Source organism: Dermacentor andersoni, chromosome 1 (genome assembly GCF_023375885.2).
Source record: "Dermacentor andersoni chromosome 1, qqDerAnde1_hic_scaffold, whole genome shotgun sequence".
Taxonomy (NCBI): domain Eukaryota; kingdom Metazoa; phylum Arthropoda; class Arachnida; order Ixodida; family Ixodidae; genus Dermacentor; species Dermacentor andersoni.
Genome location: NC_092814.1, coordinates 12,174,442 through 12,196,456, shown reverse-complemented (window position 1 = coordinate 12,196,456; position 22,015 = coordinate 12,174,442). Strand labels below are relative to the sequence as shown.

At 46.6% G+C, this 22,015-nt stretch overlaps 1 protein-coding gene across 6 annotated transcripts in view; it reads right to left on the bottom strand.

The window, feature by feature from the left end:
- The window catches only part of Vps8 (vacuolar protein sorting 8), a 972,138-nt gene that overhangs the window by 136,261 nt on the left and 813,862 nt on the right, over positions 1-22,015 (bottom strand). For 5 of the 6 annotated variants that reach the window (XM_055061192.2, XM_055061196.2, XM_055061193.2 and 2 more), the window contains 2 exons: positions 17,340-17,429; positions 7,798-8,014 (listed from right to left, as the gene is read on the bottom strand). In XM_055061192.2, coding sequence (XP_054917167.2) covers positions 7,798-8,014; positions 17,340-17,429 — 307 coding nt within the window. Of the gene's footprint in view, positions 1-6,192; positions 6,308-7,797; positions 8,015-17,339; positions 17,430-22,015 lie in introns of all 6 variants that reach the window. The other variant, XR_008608392.2, reaches the window with a different exon arrangement.

The following is a 22,015-nucleotide window of genomic DNA, read 5'->3' as shown; positions in this document are numbered from 1 at the left end:
GTTAACTAAGAAGGCACCTGGGAAGAACAGGAAATTTTCTATTAGGCACCCTCTTGCATCACAACGAGAGTCTCCAAACAGGGTGCTATGCACATTGAAATCTCCACCAATTATATAGGGTTCAGGAAGCTTATCGATAAAATTCTGGAAGTCTGTTCTCAATTGTTGAGACTAAGAGGGATATATAAGGAACTAATCGTGACTAACTTATAAAACAGCACAGCTTGGACTGCAACTGCCTCAAGGAGCATTTGGAGTTGCAATTGTTGGGAGGCAATTTCCTTATCTACTATTATTGCAACACCGCTGGACGACCAACAGCATTGTTGCAGTCTTTGCGGTAAATGGCAAATTGTAGGAGAAAGTTTGTCTGGGTAGATTTAAGGTGTGTCTCTTGAACACACAACACCTTCGGATTAAACTTATGTACAAGTTCTTTAACATCAACAAGGTGACAGAGAAGATCCCCAACATTCCATTGTATATTTCAGCATACATGTTAAGAAAGGTGTTTGTGCTGTGTGTCTAAGAGATGAAGGTTAGGGTAGCTTGTATACAGGGCCTTTTTCGGGCCCCGTAATGCAGTGCTTTTCGGTCATGCCACGGTGCTGAGACTTGCAGCGGTCCTTCAGTGCTAGCCGTGCTGTCTGGCTAACAGTAATGCCTGTTGCCTTTTGCGAGGCGCTTGGCATCTGCTATTGTGAGTGGCTCGTTTGCCGTGAAGGCCTCTTCTCAAGAGACAAAGCCTTTGAGCCCACCAACCCTTAGTTTGATGGGCCATCCTTCATGGACAGCTAAGCAGAGTTGGCTGCTGTTGCCAAGGGGGTTGGTTGCACAGGCGCGGCCAGACTCTATATGGGCCGGGCAGGTGCCGGAGTCTGTTGCCACACTGTCCCCCTTGCGCACTGCATCAGCATACCCTGCGGTATGAAGAAAGGATATGCACTTTTGCACTTCTTGGAAAGAGATGTTCTCTTTTACTTTTCCCGTGACAATGTCCGTCTATTTTCCACGTAAAGGCAGGATCGAGGATATGCTGCATGGCCACTGTCACAGTTTGGACAGTGAAGCACGCCAGTACAAATGTCAGAAGTGTGTTTATGGTCACCATGTATTGCACATGCCAGTTGGCCTCAGCAGCTCTTCGAGCCATGGCCAAACCTTAGGCACTTGAAGCACCTACACGGGTTCAGGATATATGGTCTTACTCGGATTTTAGTATATCCTGTTTTGAGGGTCTCTGAGAGAATACTAGAGCCCATTGTAAGGATCAGCTGCTCTGTGGCAATTGCATTGTTGTCTCGTTTAATCTTTATATGTTGTACTTGAGTTATGCTCTGTTCTTTCCAGCCCTCTAGGAGCTTTTCCTCGGTCAAGTTCAAGAAATTTTCAACAGAGATTACTCCTTTGAACGTGTTCATTGATTGGTGTGGGGTTCCCATGATTTGTACATCACCAAATGCTACGAGACTGAGAGTTTTTCGTGTTGATGCTGGTTGCGAACCTCAAGAAGAAGGCCGCTGGCCATTTTTGTCACCTTGTAGCATGGACCTAGTGTGGTGATTAGACATTTGGCAACAGTGAAGGGTGAACTCATTCTGACGTCCTTTTCAGGGTTATGACTATGAATAACATCAAATCATGGGAAGGTTTTATTGCGCTGGCTAAAGCACTACAACATTTCTTTGGTGTGTCACCCTCAGGCAGAGGGAGGGGCGAACAATAAAGCCATAAATACTTAATTTCCGCAGCTACGCCAGCCACCCACCACCAAGCCCAACAAGGGGATGCTATGAGACCCAAAGGAAACATAGATGCCAGCTGTACATAGCTACTATAACCTAATATACCCTAGGTTGGATAAACTATATCAGGTTAACCTTTACTGCCTGAAAGATTTGAAGTAAAACAAAGTGAACACAGGAGAGATGTGAAGTGAGAGAGAAAAACGAAGATTGGAGATGAAGACAGGAAAAGGCAACTACCAATTTCTCCCAGATAAGTCAGTCTGGGGTCTGCGTGGCATCGAGGCCAAAGGGGTAGGTTACCTCCCCCAAGGGGCCTTAAAGGTCCTAACATCCGGCATTGGCTCAACCTCCTGGATCCCATTTTCCGCAGACACGGCTTAGCCATGCATGACTAAATGCAGAAGGGTCCAACCCTTATGTGTGCTCGGGTCTGTGGTGTCGCAATGCACCACAAACGCCTGCTCATACAGACACCCCCGCAGGTATCAAATAGGAATGGAACAGGAACGCAGCTGCTCTTAAACTATGCCTTGTATGGATGCGTGCCACAGTTTGATAACACGTGGCTTCTAGGAAAGAGCTGGGATACATTGACTCGATAATTGCTAGATTAATTAATTAAATTCTGAGTTTTACATGCCAAAACCACGATCTGATTCTGGGATTCTTTAATGTGCACCCAATGCATGGTACACAGTATTTTTGCATTTTGAGCCCACCAAAATGCAGCCGCGGCTGCTGGGATTTTATCCTGTGACCTCATACTTAGCAACGCGCCATAGCCACTAAGCAACCATGGTGGGTAATTGCAAGAAGCCTTTTACATAAAGAAACAAGGTGACTCTTGCATTAGTATTCTGTCGGTTTCACTTGAAAAAAAGTGTGTCAAATTTTAGATTCGGTTTGCTGATAACTTTTCTGGCTTGTGATAACTTGTCTACTTACAACTATTTCAACTATTACTATTACAACTATTACAACTATTACAACTATTTTGACAGCATTCCTACAAGTTCGGCAAATGTAATGGTTGTGCGCATTTAGGTTCTGTGCCTACATATTCATGGAATAAAATTAGTTGCGAGTGAGGTACTTTCTCTGTCTCCTTTTGCTTCTTCTGTTGGTTTTTAACCTTGTGCCACATAGCCTTCATAATCTATGCACTAACTAGCCCAACATCATACTCTGCTGAACTTCTTTTGCTTCCTTTTTTTCTTGGGGAGGATGGTGCACTTCCAGTGGTGGTGATCAGCAGTCAATGATTTAACCAAGTTACTTACCCTAATTGGCAATCTTATACAGGAGCATATGTGCTTGTGTTCTTGACTCCCAGTCATGAAATGGGTCTCCCTCGAGATGAAGGGTTTATTACTGAAATTTCAGCTCTTTTAGTGTCATGAATCACCTTTGATAGTTTGCAGACAGGATCATCAGTGCAATATCTACACACTTCGCCTGCAATGTCCAAAGCGGGTGAGGGGCCACACGAAAAAAAAAAAAAAAAAAACTTGCCACCGGTGGGAGCCTAATCCAAACCTCCACATTACGCGTGTGTTGCACTACCAATTGTCTTACAGCGGCGGCTGTTCCCACGTCCACATTCTTGGCTAGTTAAGTGTATGAGATATAACCATGGCCGTGTTAGAAAGCACTACCCAAGGCCATGGCATTGAACATCCTTTTGACTGATGGTGTCAAATAGTACAGAACAGCCGCTGCCATGGCACAATTAGTAGTGCAACACATGCGAAATGTGGAGGTTTGGGTTAGGCTTTCACTTTAATGTATTAGCATCCTTAGGCTACCGTATTTTCCGGTCTATAAGTTGCATCTTTAGATAAGTTGCAGTGCCCTCAAAACAGCAATATTTAAGAAAAAAAAAAAAAAAACGTATATTAGTCGCACAGGTGTATAAGATGCATCTTTTCATTCTGTAAGCGATGAAAAAAAAAAAGGTGATTTTTCACTTCGTGAACGCGGGTCACATACAAGCAATGATATGGACACTCCAGGCACATTTCTGCAGTCATGGTCGCCGCGATGTTCCGTATAAAGTCGAAGGACGATAACATCGTTCCTGCGTGTCATGTGCCGTATGTATGAGTGAAAGCATGCGATGGTGAGCCGAATCATGCACAAGAGAGGAAAGCGAGAAGGCAGCACAGGAGGGAGGGAGGTGGCGGCTTGTACTCTGGTAGCAACTCCGTAGTTTACAGAGCGGCGCTTGTCGTTTCTTGAAATTGATCTGCAGATGCGACGACTTCGGAGTCAGTCGACTCGTGGCTGGCCTGCCGCCACTTGTGTTGCTGCTCCGTCCTTATCGCAAGGCGCTCGGCAACTCGATCACGAGAAGAACCCGGTACCTTCATAGCACACATACAACCTGTAACAACTGCCAGAGGAAGTCAACCCAGCGTGTTTCGCGTAGCCATAGCATCCAATCCAATTTTGACGACAGTTATATATATATATATATATACACACACACACACACACACAAGTCACACCTTCTACAAGACGCACCGCCGAAAAATTAAGAAAAGAACTGCGACTTATAGACCTTCTCATCAGGTGAGGCGAAAAGGGCGCGCAGCATGCCTTTCCTCCTCTCTGGCTTGTGCGATCCGGCGCAGCACTGCTTGAAAGTATTGCTGTCGTGTGCTGCGGAATGATTTCGAAAAGGTCTAGGTCATTCTTTCTGAAATTTACACAATGTCCATTCATATAAGATTGTCAGGAAAGCCTTTTGGTGCATCGGTAGCTTTAGTACGCGGAAATACCTCTTGAGGGTGCAAACATGTGACGTGCATTATCAGCCGTGGTGTGCGTATGCGTTGTGAACTATTTTGCTTATATTGGTTTTATTTCAATGAAGAGAACCAGTGTCTCTGTATTACCAGCATGAAATGGTAAATCTGCTCACTCTCTGATCGCTTGTCGTAGGGACTAAAACATAAGAGCGCATGCTCGTGTACGTACGGCCAACCTATGGCACCTACGAAACATTTAAGCGGCAGGCGCTATCAAATATTTGTGATATGCTGGCATCGTTCTCACGCATTTCAAGTCTAGTAGGCTTGAAATCACTACATGTCTACACTTCCTGCATGAGGCCGATGGTGCTGCTCAACACAGCTATCACTGCAGTTGGTGAACGAGCATGATACATATATAAGCTATGTGCTTCGGCATTGCCTTTTTGACCTGTAAAGCCATAATATATGAGAGGGACCGCATAAAGAGAATATGATGGCTATTTTTTAGAACAAAATCTCCGTAATACATGTGAGTGCGTTGTAGAGAAAGGAATGAACACAACGGAAAAAAAATTTTGGTTATTAACCTCTTTCTCGAAAAAGATAGAGAAAACGGGCTAACGCTGCAATACGACCTCGCACAGTCACGCAGCACAATGTTTACAGATCTATAAACATTGATGCCGTATGCTCGGACCATGCGCTATATAGAACAAAGACATCTGTAATCCAGCACCTATCACTGCTTCACTGCTATCACTGCATTCATTGCGCAGTTTGAAAACGGTCGCTTTGCTGGACAAGCTTAATTCACACTGTAAGGTATGGTGTTAGTATTAACCAAAACTATTTTATTCATGGGTGCAAACCTCATCCACGGAACCAAGTAGTCACGCAATGTAATCTGCAGCTAACAGTTTGAACACTTGTCAAAGTATACCAGCACAGCTCCTATCGTAGCAGAATGGTACCCACGCTGTTACGATCGTCGCATATGTTTCATGGCTCTTAAACCGCACCTTAGAACCAAATAAGAATACTGCTATAAGGTGACATTCGTGAATGGAACATTTAGAAATACACAATTGATCTCCGAGGCTGATTGTAGGCTCAAATATGCGCGCACACATCGCGCTGCATGCTCCGTCTGCCTCAACGCCAGCAAGAACTCCGCCCATGCCGACTTAAACCACTTCAGCACATCTCACAGAACCTTTACCATGTAGAAGACATACGTCATATTAAATAGACCGCACGAGTGTGAAAACAAACGCCAGAAACTATGGCCAAGCGTATACCTGCCATGCAAGACAGAGCCCTCACCCAAGCCAGCATGCCGACTGCCCATAGATGGCGCCACTGCGTAGCAACATGGTGGCGCCCATAAAGAAACGGTGTATACACTGGAAAATATGGTACTTCGCGCACTTTCCAGGGCCCAACTATTTATGTTTGCATCTAACTATGTATGCTTTATCTAACCGTCTCCAGCCTACGTGGGCCACTGGATAGTCCATGTTCGAATGGGTAGCACAACGGACTGCTGTGCTGAAGAAACAGGATTTGAAAGGAACTGTTTGACCAACTTTGGTCACTGAGCATGTGGCAATGTGTACATATGCGCTGCTCTTCAACAAACCCCTTTCAAGCCAACATGGGTTACTGTAGATGCGGAACTGTGTAGGTACCGCTGTTTGAAGGACCTCTGATGCCGACAGGAACACTGGGTATGTGCTGGTCTTCAATGAACCTCTTTGACGCCAACCTGGGTCACTGCGGATGTGCCAGTAGGTGCATGACGTTCTGCAAAAAACGTCTTTAACTTCAGCTAGGGTCACTGGGTATGCGCCACTGGGAATGTGCCGCTCTATAAAGACAAGAAAGATCCCTTAAATTTCTCTGATGCTGATCAAAATCGAACCCATATCACAAGGGTTCCTCAACTACAGCAATCCGATGCATTTGCAGGCTGCGCAACAAATGCACTGTGTATGTGTGCTGCTTTACAATGAACGCCTTTCATGCCAATGCTTTGGCGCGCTGCGCCACGAATGCACTGGGTATGTGCCGCTCTTCAATAAACCTCTCACCAACTCTGGTCAGTAAATATGTGCCATTATGAGTGAGGCAAGCGAAGGAACAATTTTCAGCATTCGAAGGCACCGGCAAGCCACGCTTCTCATCTTGGAGGCCACATGTGAACTTCTTGACTGCATCACTAGATGGTGCAATGAGCCCAGAAAGAAGTGAAAGAGAAGAGCCCAGTTGCCACATGACACATTTCTCAGCAGTCTCGCGTACTGGCATGCAAGCATTTCGAATGCCACGCGCAGGAGTCGTGTCGGCAGCACTAGATGGCACCGAGTGTCCTTAGGGAAGCATGAAAGTGGAGTCCTGCTGCAGTATATGCCTCCTACATAACATGTTTCGACGGTGGCAATACTTTGTGTCGCTATATTGATTCAATGCTAACACACTGCCATCAACAGTCATCATGAGATGGGTTCTGCCACAATTTTTTCTTGGTTTCTGTAGTCGTGTATTGACGTGTTCATGTTCCCAATTTCATTGGGAACCACATGGGGAAGCAGCTTATATTTGTACCCATGTTTTCAAAAGGAGTCACACCATGGTCTGAACCATCTGAACCAGAAGGTATTCTTGTTTTGAATGGAATTTGGAGGTGGCAGATCCCAGCAAAGGAGAGCGAGCAGCATGTTGCAACACACAATTCTAAACAATCGAGGGGGGCTACATGTAAGCGTTCCAAAAGAACAAGTTTCATATTTGGCCCCAGCAATGTTTTTCTTTATGTGATTGCCCATGGCGGCAGCTTGGCGACATTTTGGCTCCATATTTACGCACCTGCAATGTACTGGCTACTTTTCACTTTTGGACCTGGCAACCCTGTGGCACAGGACCTGTCATTAGATGGCTGCCGTGTCATAAAATGGAGCCCGATGTAGCCGTCGTAGCACAGGATGGGGCCAGGTGGGTGGACTCTATGGCAGCACAGGATACGAGTGGTAGCTATCTCAATATCCTAGGGTGATGGTGTAGCCACCCGCTGCCGTCTCCCAAGCTGGAGACGTCATGTGCCACCTTGTATTTCATTTTCACTTTTGCATTCCTCGAGGAACACTTTGTCTCTCGCTCTTCATTTACTATAGGTATTTTTTTCGAAGCACATGAACACATGAGACACTTTAAAGGAAAAAGGAAGTCTCGCAATATAAAACCACACGAAAAATTCAGGCCCTGCAAACATGTTGTTTATAGAATGGCCTTAATACCTTTGTCGGCGCCCAGTGCTGAGCGTAGCTGACGCTGGGGTGCCATGACCCTCTCGAGCACAGGAAACCAGAGGGCCTCCCGCTCGGCTGCACTCAGGAATGGGCAGCTGCGCTGGCACAGCTCCACCGCTGCCTGCAGTCGCGTACGCGCCCCTTGCAGCAGCTGCTCTCGCATGGGGCCCTGCTGGGCACATGCCTGCAGCTGCGTGTCCAGGAACTGAACCACGATGGCATTTAGTAAATACATTGCAGGTTTGGCACAAGTAGGGAAACAATATGTGCAACACTATGAAGAAATATGAAAAAGAGAAAAGAATTTACACAAAATATCTGTGTCTCCAAAATTCAAAGACTAAGTTGAGAGAGGGAGAAAGAAAAGCAACTTCTGAGTGATACTTTCCAAGCACAGGCAAGTTTTTTGAGGACAAAACTTTCTTGAAATAATTCCACCATTGCAGCTTCTCATTCCATTTGTTCATAAGCATAGCAAAAAGCTTCCTTACACTGTGTCAGGGCATGTAGCTCTGACACAGGACCAGAAGAACTTGTGGTGTCCAAGTCCCCGCATACAATGAGAAAACTCATACATGCCGACTAGCATGTCCCTTTGTCTGAGCTACACACGGTCCTGTGGGGATGCGTGACTCTCACGCGTCCCCTGATATGTTGTTTTCCCGCATAGCTCCCATCTCCTGTAATCCGGCTTCGCCGCGTGGCTTGATGCCCGCGGCAGTCGGTGTGGTTGAAGCGCATCGCGAGAGATGGCGCGAGTGTGGCTCTGCTAACGCCACCTAACAGCGGGGTTCCTTAGCGCGGAAAGGAGAAGGCGCTTCCTCTTTGGCTCGGGATCGTTAAGCGGCGCGAACGTTCTCCGCGTGCGCCGATCCATGCTTCTGCGAGACCATCTCGCGAGGCCTCGTTCGAACATGCCACCGTTCGCGTGAACGACCAGGCGGTGGTGTCTAGCATGGGGCGAACATATTCGCTCGTTATCCGGTCGCGGTGAGTCAGACTTCCGCGATTTGTCGCGCGCCCATCGGCATGTTTTGTGGATAGCAACTCGGCTAGCAGGCATTGGTCTATGAAAGGTGCAATAAATGCCCTTGTGATTGTTTGCACTAATGTGTTGTCGTTCCTTTGTCCCAAGAGCACGGGTGAGAATCCCACAGTCCTTATGCAGGTCCTGCCCTCCAGCACGCTTGTGCTTAGAGATAGGCATCACATACAAGTCTCTGCTGTTCAAAATGGATGCGACACCTCATAACCTTGCTCACTACTGGCTAGTACATTACGATTTAGCACTGTGTAATGTCACATGGCAAGTAAGGTAGAGAGCCCAGGTAAATCACAAAAGTTCATAGCACAAAGAAAGCAGTGTAAACACGGGAGGGCAACCAACAACATGTGCTGGTGTCTCTCGCACACTGTGGGGTTTTCCAGTTCCGTGTAAATGCTTGTATGAAGCAGAACACATATGCACATGCGCTGGCTTTTTATTTTAGACAGTACAACCCACTTAAAACAATATTCGTGAGCCATTATTACAACCGGGTTGTACGAAAAAAGCAGAAGGGAAAAACATCGAAAGATTTTAATTTGGGAGAAAGAAGTACAGTCTGCATAAGTGGAACCCACTTATGCAGAAGTATAAGTGGGCTCCAATTATAGCATTATCACTGTACAAGTACTCAGACGAAACAATGAGAAGCTTCAACCATCAACTTTTGTGTCTGGTCTATGGTAAAAGAAACCATTTACTACAATATTCCCATGCTGCATTATTGGCTATAACAATTGCATGTCACTATTGGGTGTCTGTGACAAGATAAAAAAAAAAATATGTGTCTGAGCTGCCATGAGTTGACAGCATTGACGTAAAAGGGAGAGAGGCATGCGTGGGTGTGATGAAGTTGTGCTATGCAGCATGCAAGCAGGTGCGGCATATCACATCTTTTTTTCTAGGAATTTGCTTTTTCAAGCCTTGTATTGCCTCACTTGTGTCGGCGTCGGTGTTGGGAAGCTGAGGCGTTACAACAATGAAGAGCCGCGGATTTCGAGCTTCGCTTGCACCCCTCTTCACAGCAGTGGAAGGGTGGCCATTTTTTTCGTTTTGTTTGTTATAACTGATAACGCAGCACTGAAAAAGGCAGTTTTTTTACCATAGGACACACACAAAAGTTCACAGTGCCGCAACTGCTGATTGTTATATCTTATATATTGTTAAAACCAGTATTGTTATAAGTGGGTTCGACTGCACCATTGTTTCTAAAATGCTAAGTTTGCCAAGCCCACGCTGATGCGCCATAGACAAGAACGGCACCACGAGCGGCGCTGCTGGATGGATGGATGGATGTTATGAGCGTCCGCTTTGGAACGGGGCGGTGGGTTGCGCCACCAAGCTCTTGCTACTATGCTGCCTAATATCCTACCTAGGTTAACCAATAAAAAAAGAAAAAAAAAACACTATCAACTACCACGTCCAAACTTTCTGATCCCCTATTGCGAACTGTGCTTTTGTACGTCTCCATCTTTTGTCGTTTCCCTACTTTTCTTCCACCAATCCTCCAATCGCCTCTTACTAATGTCTATTGCGGATCTGTTTGCTTTACCACTGCCCCAGCTGAACCCAAGGGCTTCAAGGAGGTCAGTGGTGCCTAAATCGACCGCTGGGTAGACGTCTTCACATTCTAATAAAATATGCTCCATCGTTTCCCTAGCTTTACAGCAGCAAGCACATGCTTCTTGTTCCTTCTTATATCTCGCTTTATAGGTGCGTGTTCTAAGACATCCCGATCTCGCTTCGAAAAGTAATGAGCTTCCCTTTGAGTTATCATAAATGGTTTCTTTCCTGATTTCGTTTTTTCCTCTTAAGTAGTTACTCATGGCAGGTTTCTTTTCCATTGCCGCCACCCATGAGATCAATTCAGCCTCTCTGACTTTCCGCTTGACCTTCCTTGTTGCTGTGTTGCCCACCCCACAGGCCGCATACTTGCTGGTAAGCTTCCTAGTTCTTTTCCTCCACTGTGAATCAATGTTTTGCCTGTACAGATACCTGAACACTCTCCCAGCCCATTCACTTTCTTCCATATTCCTCAGCCGTTCTTCATACTCATTTTTACTGCGAGCTTCCCTCACTTTAGCATTATAGCCCCGTCATGCGCCGGCATTGAGAGCGCCGCATGCGGGGCAAAGTTCAACTAGCGGGTGGTACGCCTCTCCCATCTCTAGTTCGCACCGCCTTGATTGCCTCTTGCACTACGCGTGTCTGGGCATGTTTCGTACCACGCGCGGTGTGTGCCTACATGTGTGTGCGTGGACGTTTTATTCAAAAGACGATATACAGTATGTGTCACACTTAAGGGAAAACTTGGAGCGCATTGCATCGTGATGCGGCGAGCACTTGAGTCAGGCGGTGGCAGCAACTCGCGCAGGTGCTTGAGGGGCGGGGTCTTGAACGGCGTCGTCTCCTACGGCAGTGCGAGCTGGCCTCATTGTCGGGAAGCATTCTACTGTCAGTTGCAGTGCGCCGATCTCATCGTTACTGCATGAAATGAGCTGGTATTTTTTACTAAGCATTGTGCGACGCCCACTGAAACGCCTCGAAGGTAAGGTATCAATCATCACTTACAGCACATACATAGACGAGCGACAAAAAAAGGACGACGAAGACAAGCGCTAACTTCCAACTGCCCCGCAGGGCAATTGCCCCGCAGTTGGAAGTCAGCACTTGTCTTCGTCGTCCTTTTCTTGTCCCTCGTCTATGTATGCACTATAAGTGATGATTGATACCATGGAATACCAACTAGTCTGTACCCAAACCTTGCTCGAAGGTAAGTTCATCGCTGAAAGGTGCAGGTCAGTCATAGACGACGTACTGATTCCATACATTCTTGACGGCCCATTCCTGGAAGGTGACTATATATTCTAACACGATAGGCCACCGATCCACACTGCTCGTGTTGTGGAAGAACAGCTGGAAGAGTGCGCCATCACTCTCTCGGAGTGGCCGCCTCAATCCCCGGGTGCCAACATCATTTAAAATTAATGTCTGGGGCTCGTTGAAAGTATCGCTGGTGCACCATCCCATCTATCAGTCACCCAAGGATAGGCTTCGATCCACCATTGTCAGCAACTGAGACGTGCTGCGAATGAACATATCCCTGATCAAGTCACTCTACACTTCACTGCCTTCCAGGATAAGTGCTGTCATCACTACCGCTGGGGACATGACGATATACTAACTGAAGTTCGGAGCGTGACGTGTCCAATTCCCCGCCGGCGGGCAGGGTCTGTCTGGTGTAGTGAATGATTGTCGAGAAAAATCAGTTCCAGCTCATTGTCTTAACCTAAAACATTCCTTTAATCGTATCCGTTTGTTTCATCGTGTTTGACCCCCATAGTTATCATTGTTGAGTGCTTTGTTTTCCTTTCGAGTCAAATAAAGACTGAGCACATTGCGCGCACATCTTGCTGCGTCTTGTCACTGTGTATTACGGTAGCACACACAGTGAAGAAATATACGTGCACACGCTCAGTACCCCGGCCTTTCGAAATAACAAACGAAGCATGCTGTCAAAAGAAGTTTGGGGAACTCCAATATCGCCAATGAAGGGCTCAGAGTTTGGCGTCGCACAACGTTTAGTAAAGAATATCAGCTCAGTTCCCGAAGTAACGATGAAATCGGTGCACTGCCAGCACGCTTCCCGACAATGCGGCCAGCGCGCCCCGCCGTAGCAGGCGACGCAGATCCCGACTCTGCTCCTCGACCGTCTGCGCCTGCTCGAGCTGCTGCCGCCGCACGACTCCATTGCCTGCCGCATCGCGACGCAATACGTTCAGAGTTTTCCCCTAAGTGTGAAACAGACTGTACACGCTTCTATTTGCCTTCAAGAAAATTGGTACGCTTGACGATTATTTTTATGGCTGCAATGCAGCGAAAGGGCAGCGTCTGCTTAGCCATGTAAGTGACGCTGAGCAGGTAATTGGAAACGACATCGTATGTGCCGCCAGAAAAAACATTAGCACATACGAGCTACAGTAATTTTTGCAGTTTCTCACAAAATGTTTGCTACAAATCTGTGGTGTCTCTGATGGCGACAACGGACTTCCATCGACACTGTGCGGAAATAAACAAAATATATCGCGGCATAGCACAAGTACAACATGCAAACACAACTTCAACTAGTACGTCCCCTACAATATAGGATAGAGGGAGCAATGTAAATAGCTTGGCCATTTTTTAACAGTGCTCAAGAGGTGGAAGTTGAAAGTATTAATTAGTAATCATTTCTGCTTCAGCAATGCCAGCGCAACCAAGACGCGGGCGTGTATCGTCCAGTAACTCGATCGATCGGTGCAGTGGTGATGCAGGAATGAACTCTGGTCATGTTCAATGCATCGTGCACATATTCAATTTCTCGGCACGCGTGAACTTCGGCCACTGCTAGCGCATATAACAAAAGTGGTTTCCATTCTTGGGCAGCGCACACACAAATGTACGAAACATGAGAAAGAAGACAGGACAAGCGTTGGTCGAACAACTGAAAGTTTTTGTATGAATAAAAGGATTATATACTGAGTAATTATTAAATTCATGTGGGTTACATATAAAAACCGTCATACACTCAGGAGTGATCGATGAACGAGCTCGCTTCGTTTGCCATTTGTTTACTTCGTTCGGCGCACCGCACTAATCCATGTCTGTCGTCTGCTTTTTTCGTCCCATTTTCTTGTGAATCGGCAGAATTTCACTAGTGGCATCAACCATTTCGTGTTTACATTGCTGTCGTGACAGTTAACAACACAATAATAATTTCCGGTCATCAGAAGAGGCGCCGTCACAAACAAGAGACGTTTCGCGCACAGCGCGAACTGAACGCGTTGCGCGATCTTGAAGGGAAGCAGCAGCGGAAACCTACACCCGTTGGTGATGAAATCGGGGAAAACCGAACCCACAACCGAAGGTTGTGGGTTCGGTTCCCACCTGCGGCAAGTTGTTTTTTCGTCCACTTTAATTTCAAGTAATTTATCGTTTCTTTATTTCATTTATTAAGCACAAGTAATTTCCCCTATGTTGTCCTTCGTGTCAGTGGTTGTTGGCTTCTCATGAAATGTCTGGAGTGTCATTCAAGATCTGCCACATGCTTTTAAAGGATTGACTGGTGGTTCGAGCTGTGCTTAAAATGACATACAGTATGCCAACGAACAGCTAACGACCAAGCCAGTGCTGTAAAACGCCTCATGAATCATGAATGCACAGTTGCAGCATGTACGCCATATGAGGCTTCTGGAAGTTGGCTTTGTTAATTCCAAGGAAGATGTTGCGCATGTCTGTATAGACAGCCACCAGGTTTTTTATAAATTCCCCATTCTAAAGCTGTCTGCAAAACCTCTTGGGTACACTGATCTGCTGTATGCCATTTGGACATGTGTCTATAACTGTAGTGTTGTCGATTGATGCATCCAGTTATGGTTGACCCAATGTGCAGTGATGCCAAGGTCCAGAAATCAGCTGTTCGAGTGATAGAACAGGCTGCAGTAAGTTGTTCGCATTGAACACACCCTAACACTCACCACGGTGGCTGGAGCACTTTCGCCAGTCCAGGGTGTTCAAAAAAAGCTGACTAGCAGAAATTAAGCTTTCTTGCTGCTGTCCTGAACTACACTTGCCTGCTTTTTCTCATGCGAGTCTTGCTGCATTGCATGGCTGTACGAAAACACCTTTTTGTCATATAAGGCAGCAAACATGTCTAGGGTTACTAACTTCACTCCTGGTGTTTATGTTAAATCTAAACTTTCCTGCAAGATGAGTGAATAAGCGCTTTATTCATCCCAGTCGGTTCGGGAATGGATGCCAGACAAGAAGCTACAAAAGAGCAGCTTGAGGACGTTTGGGGTCCAGAAAACAAGTGAAGGCATGCAGGCATCATTTATGTCAGCAGGCAATGACCCTCTCATTCATGGTTGTGCCTTGCTGAAAACTGGCAGAAATGCCAGCGACATAAGTAAGTAACGAGTTCGTAGTCTCTTTAATGCAGGACAAGCACCTTAGGCACCACAGGAAAAAAATATCTAGCTAGTGCTGTCTCATACAGTTTACTTTGGCTTTTTGTTTGCACCATGTCGAGTTCCACCACAGTTTCGCAAAAGAACACCTCGTTCACCATTGTTTCGCAAAAAATGCCACACCAAGACCAGCCAAGCCAAGTTTGGCGTTGCTAACTGAGTGGCATGGTGATGAAAACGATGAGCAGTAAGTTCTGGTGGTGCTGCTGCATGCGGCAAGTGATGCACATGCTCTATACTACTGAATAGAACATTTCAGTAGACAAGCCGATTCGCTACACGCTTACTGTTGGTGAGGCAATAAAGCTTTGGTGCTATTTAAGTCATGCCAAAGCAAGGATGAAGCGCACAGATGCAGCATGTACGTCGCACGAGGCTTCTGGAAGTTGGCTTTGTCAATTCCAAGGAAGATGTTGCGTGCATTGTCCGTAAGGTTCATTTGTGCAGTAGGCACTTGAACACTTGCATTTTACGAAAGCGCTTTGAAGGGTATGTTACTAACTGCCACTACCCTTAGCATATCACTGGTCTTTTGTTAATAGCAGAGTCTGGCTTTTCTAGCAGAGTGTTGGTGAAGCAATAAAACTTTGGTTTGTGCTAGCTGATTCACACCAAGGAATCTGTGCAGTAGGCACTTGGGCACCTGCATTCTCCAAAAGCACTTTGAAAGTTATCAACCTCTAGTATTAGCTTCTGCAACATATTTTTGTTGTAGCCATGTAAGGTTGGGTTTCATGTCTCATGTCCTTTGATGTTTATCTTCCCCGCACTGTTCTCACATCTCCTGACATTCAGCTTCCCCATGTAACATATACGCAATTGTGGAAGTCTGTGTTGTAGTATGCAGCTGCGTCGAGAGATGGCCCAAGTGTTCCGATGCAAGCCCCACCTGGGGGATATCTTGGGTACAAAACTTCCTCCTATTTGGCTTCATGTCGTTGCTCTTCAAACCCTAGGAAGTTCAGCTTTGGAGAGCAACGTCGGTGAACACAATCACTTGGACGCGCTTCCATTCACAGGATTCTAAATGACTTTCGACTACACCACTAGAGAAAAATTTGAGGGTGGTGAATGGGATTCATGTGATAGTGATGAGTTAGCATCAGCTTTCCCCAATTTTCCCCCTTTTGTGCATTCCTGTTTTGTGTGCAATAATATAAGACATGCTAAATTCTTCATCACATAGCCTCGGCATTCTTTTGTCGACGCTCTTGTACAAGATCACTCGTACCACTTGTAGAATGTGCGGGGCCTATCATTATCTTTAACTGTACAGCACACGGACTAAATGCGGCCAGTAACGCGACTATCTGAACGCGTGACACGTGCTCAGACTTGCTTGGGAGCAAAGTGTATCTACTGACGGCCGAGCACCAACTGCATGGGCCACATTCCAGCGTGCTGTGCCCCCACCCCCTCATCTTGTTCATTGGCTCCATACCTGGCGGCTCCCCCGAGTTTGGAGAAGATGACATATGATGCGCACTTTCTCCCCTCTCCTCTTGTTATCTAGAAGAGTTGATTGTTGGGCAAGTTGGTTTTGCATAACTCAACAAGTAAATTAGCGCAATAAAGACCACAGACACAAAAAAGGTGGACGTCAGGTGCTTCCTCCCTTCCACCAGCGTCTGTTTCTTCTCCCCTCTTTTGCAATACACAAGTTGAAAGACAGGTTTTCGTTCGCATGAGCACTCTAATGCTAACGCATTAATAACTGAAAGGTTGGTGTGCATTCATAGCCATGCCTGGGCAGTGTGACAATACACATACAAAAGATGAAAAACAAAAGATGTCCTTTCCATTCCTTTGTCTCTCATACGTCGCATTGCTCAGGCGTAGCTATGAATCATTTGAGTGCCCTGGATGGGTGAACATTTGCTAGGTTGCATGGCGAGTTGAACTTTGATTACTCTGTATGCTCATTAGGAACTATCCCTTGTATTGCCGAAATTGTATAGGAGGAGGGATGTTCATACAACTGTGTTCTTCGTTCCATAGGAGATTTGATGCTCCACAAGCTTGATTACTCTAGAAAAGGCTACCTACATGAGCAGCACAAAGAATTAGGCAGAAACAGACCATACTCAATTGCTACAAAAGCTATCAGCAAAAATGTACTACTTTAGGCAAGTTTATGCTTCTACACTTCCTCCCCCTTTCCTCCTACATGCGAAGTGAAAAATACCCGTTTACTATTTCCCCTTAGCTAACTAACAAAAAAAACCCATTGTTTCTCCTTCTCGCACGCTGCAATGTAAAAAAAAAATTCACATAGCATTTTTGTCATCAGCCAGAAAAAATTACCAGCTAAAACTTTTTTTTTCAATTTCAATATTGCCACAAGAGGCCTCGAATCAGCCCACATCTGCTGCAATAACACTGTTGAACCATACCCTTTGGGATGAAATTTTTGTAGGCCAAAAGCATTTAAGTTCTTTGTCTTTACCAGCTGGGAAAATCAAGGAGGGTAAGCTTACCTGCAGCAGTATGGTCAGAGCTCCTTGAACATCACCAGTCTTCTCCAGCAGATAAGCTGTGGCATCTAGGACCTTGTGCCTATGGCATATCTGTAAAGACAAACTCACTAAGTCTGATATAGTGTCATAGCATCCTTTCCTGTCAAGAATGCTCTGTCACACTGATAACGAGCATGTCATTCATGGCCAGAAAGTACCGAGCACACAGTGTTAAAGAAGTGAAAGGTGCACAAGATATGCGATTATTATTGTGGGACAAGATAAGCCCCAAAGGGTGCAAAAGTTTTCAAGAGTGTAGCCTGCTCAAGCTTATCAAAGGAATCCGTATGGGTTTCCTTTGTAGCAATTGCTACAATTGGGTGGATGTCTCATTTTCCCTTTATTAATGCTGCATGAACCACCGACGCCGTACAAAATGTTTCCGGTGCTCTCTGCCAGGGTACAGTGCATGCGCACTTGGAGCATGCAAAAGGCAGATTGCTATCACAACAGAAGTACTTGATTCCATTCAACAGAAATTCTATTGATAAAAAATATTTTCCAGGCCTTCATATACTAGAACTGAGCTGTAATCAGTGCTGGCATACTAATTTGGGGCGCCCTTTAAGAGTAGACTGTGCTGTGACACTAATTCGTCTGCAGTGTTAATTTGACACTGCACGTGTAAAAGGGTCACCGCCACCTCCACTCGCCACTTTACACTAAGTTGGTAAAGCTCCTCGTGCGCTCCGAGTAATGCGGCTTAAAATGCATGCATTTTGGTCGGGACCGGAAGAAATTTCAAATAAAGTGATACTTCGAGTAAAGCGATTTCGTTATAATGAGGGATTACTGTACAATAGTCAAGATAAGGGATATTGTAGCATGGGAATTGTCTGAAGCGTGAACCTGAGAAAGAACTGGAGAGGTAGTTTCAATCTTCCAGCAGACAATGCACACAATACTGTCGGATGCAGCAGGAACTGGTGGGAGACAGAGGTCCTCACAGGTAGTTGCAGTTAGGAAGACAAGAAAAGCGGTGAGTAATGCCATGGCTTCTGGCTTCTTCGAAGTGGTGGCATTCAGCAATGATGTGCTGCATTGTCAAAGAGCTTGCGGGAGGTGGTGCGAAGAGGTAGCTGCGGGGCCATGGTTTACTTAGGTTGACTAGCCATGCATCTCGGGAGCAGCAGCTACTGCGGCCGCTCAAGTCAAGCGCACTAGCATGTTCTTTTCTGGCGCTACATGCATGTGAGCCATCCTCTCCTTCACCGGCTCTGGAAGCCATAGTTGCACCGCTACAGGGCCCCCCTCCTAGGGTGAAGCCTGACTGAAACATGTTCAAAAGGTGCACGACAAGGCGCACTGTCTTGTGTAAGTGACACAGGGCACACTGTCTTGTGCATTGAGAATGTCCTCTCGTGTTGTTGATGTCTGCGCGCCCAGTTTGGTGCAACTCGGCAAGCAGAGTTGAGATGCATTGGCCGGTTCTTGGCGCATGCCAAGAGTTCAGGACGTTGAGGTGAACAACGCCGAAGACAGTGTCGTCGAATGGCATGCAATGGTGGCAGTGTGTTCGTAGTGTCATTGGTAGTGACAGTCGTTGGTAGTGTCCGGTTCCACAATCCGTGAGATATGTAACAGGCTGCACCAGCAGCGTAGGTGTTGAGCGAGAAGCAGCAAAAGTGATGCTGTGGTGCGAAATCACGACCTGCTGCAGGTTCTCATAGATGCCCGGGCCTGGCAGAAGGCGGAACTCCGAAAGAAAACCGTCCGGCAGCTTGTGACTTGCATGGAGATAACAAAAGTGTTGGTCACTCACGTTGCTGACATAGAAGTGATTCTCAAGCTGAGGAAATCAGATGGCAGAGCTGCTCCTGCCAAACTTCGGTAGACCATGCATCCGCGGAAGGTGCGAGCACAGACCACGAAAAGGCTTGCCTGTTGCTGCCTGTGGTAAAATCTCAAATGACGATAGCATCAGGGTTGCGGTGGTCGCTAAAGACGTTGTAAAGGTTATGCTTGTAGCATCGCCATGCTTGTGAGAGTGAAATCTGCACCTAGTGGAGCTGGTGGGAGAGTCTCTGAATCGGTGATAAGTGAGGTGCCCCAGAACAAAAGGCGGATAGCTTGTTGGAATGTTAAACGAAGGAGAGCGGCGGGCCGTAGAGTAGCCGAAAGTGCTTACGCTTGGCCCAGTAAATTCCTTGAAAAGAGTCGTCCCACAACTGCCTTTGAGCTGGGGAGGAGGCTCACGGACCAAGTAGAGGTTTGATGCTGGGCTGGCGCATGCTGATGATCGGCACAGGTGGACGCAGGCAATGTGGGACGACAAGACAAGGAATGACACGATAGTTCAAATGGTGAGAGATGTTGTGACTGAGCGCTTGAGGTCGCGTAGTGAGCGAGGACGGCTGCCTGCAAGTCCTCATAGAAGTTGGGGCCGGTGGGTGGCAGCTGGAGCCTGGAACCTTGTTGAGACGGAAGTGGCTGTCCAGCTGGATGAACCAGATGTCTGGCATGTCGATGTAGAACTCCCGGACACCCTACAACCTCAGGACATCTGCCGGACTGCGTGAGGCAACGTCAACTTCACCTTGGTAAAGTCGGTGCATTGACACTGGCATGGCTGGGCTCGGTCGTCTGGGTCACCAATTTGTGGGAGGCAGCGCAAAGAGGTAGCTGCCGTGGCCACGGTTAATTTAGGCCCTTGAGTGGCTGCTACCACAGCTGCTCAGGTCGAGTATGCTAGCGTGTTCTTTTCTTGCGCTACATGCACGTGAACTGCCCTCTTCTTCACCGGCTCTGGAGGTGATAGTCGCGCCACTACAAGTTTTTAAATATGAGATGAGTAGACGTGTCATCTGCAATTGCTTTGAGGATGTGTGCGACTTTTCCAGATTCTGGCATCTTATTGTTAACCTTGTAACAAAGTGCAAGCACGTCCTGAATGTATGTCATATTTGCACCTAGTGTGCAAGTCTGAACTCGGCATGCAAGGGCTTTCTGTGTGGCCTACAGGCTTGTCGAACAAATCCTTGAACTTTTGTTCACACACATCCCTGTTGCGGTGTTCCTCCTCGTGGCTCTCAAACGAGATGTATGTTGTTGCCGGGAGGTAAAATATAAGGTTAGCTAGCATGACAGTCTGGTTCCAGTAGTTGCTGGTGCTCACATATTGGTACAGTTGAAACCAATCTTAATCGGTGTTGTCGGTGCTGGAAAAGGTTCCTGGGTCGTGCAGTTGTGCCAGGATGACTGTGGGTATGGGTGGCGACGTGTCCCAAGTATTCTCGCCTTCAGCTGGCATTGCAGATGCATCCAAATAGCCCCCACTGCGTAAATCCGTATCACCTCTTGAAGAATGCACAACCTCCACCAAAATGTTAAGAGGAAGGCAATTTACAACACATTCAGCTGCATATGCATACAAAATAAAAGACAGTCCGCCCAAAATCAGCAAGTGTCATCTTCCGTACTGTACTCAGCTGCGTTTCTGGTAGTGCTTCGTAACAATAATGGCAGTACTTAATTTGTGGGTCGCTCTGTGGCGATGCGTGACTGTCACGCGTCCCCTGATAGTTGTTTTCCCGCTTAGCTCCCGTCTTCTGTAATCCGGCTTCGCCGCGCAGCTTCAGGCGGCCGTCGGTGTGCTTGCAGGGTAGTACGTGATATGGCACGAGTGTTGCTCTGCTAGCGCCATCTAACGGCGAGGTTACTTGGGCACAAAAAGGAGAAGGCTCTTCCTCTTTGGCTCAGGATCAGCAAGTAGCGCGGATGTTCTGCACGTGCGCCGATCCATGCTGCTGCGAGACCATAGAGTTTCTCACTATATTACCTAGAGAAAAATCTGGAGCTGCTGCGGTGTGGTATGCATGGGAATGCCAGTATATTGTGACTTCAGATTGGCATCGTTCTCGGAGAGCCAGGCAAGCACCGTTCCGTCTGTCACAATGATTAATTTTCTTCTAAAACAGCACGTAAAAAGCTGTTTTAGCTTTATTATTACACAAAAACATGTTTCGTTTAACAATGAGAACTCGTTATTGCATGTACAATTATATGAAATGTAAAAAGTATCAGCGGGCCACTAAAGTTGGAGGACAGACGACAAGATTCGCGCTCGCTTTGGAACAGTTTGTCATCTGTTCTTGCTTTTCCTCGCTTGGTTATGCATTGCCAGGTGAGTAAACTTCACTGGAAGATGCCATATGTGGGAATGGAAACATTTTATAAAGATTTTAACTTTAAGAATGCGTTAATGTGTAGCCATATCCACGTTTTAGACAGAGCCTCTTACAACACCAGTTAACACAAGCCTCGCAGACACATATACCATCATTCCCATGACAGCACAGCGCCACTTAGGAAACTCCCACAGGCGGTGGCGCCAGATTTCCCTCTAGGTGTTATAGTGAGGAACTCTAGTGCGAGACCGTCTCGCGAGGCTTATAGACAAGAACGCCGCCAGCGTGAGAGTGCCGCATGCGGGGCAAAATTCAACTAACGGGTGTAGATTTCCTATCTCCCATTCACACCGCCTTGATTGCCTCTTTGACTGCGCGTGTTTGGGCACATTTTGTACCGCGCGCGGTGTGTGCCTGTGTGTGTGTGTGTGTGGACGTTTTATTCGAAGGATGATGTACACACTTCTATTTGCCTTTAAGAAGTTCGGTGCGCTTGACGATTATTTTCAT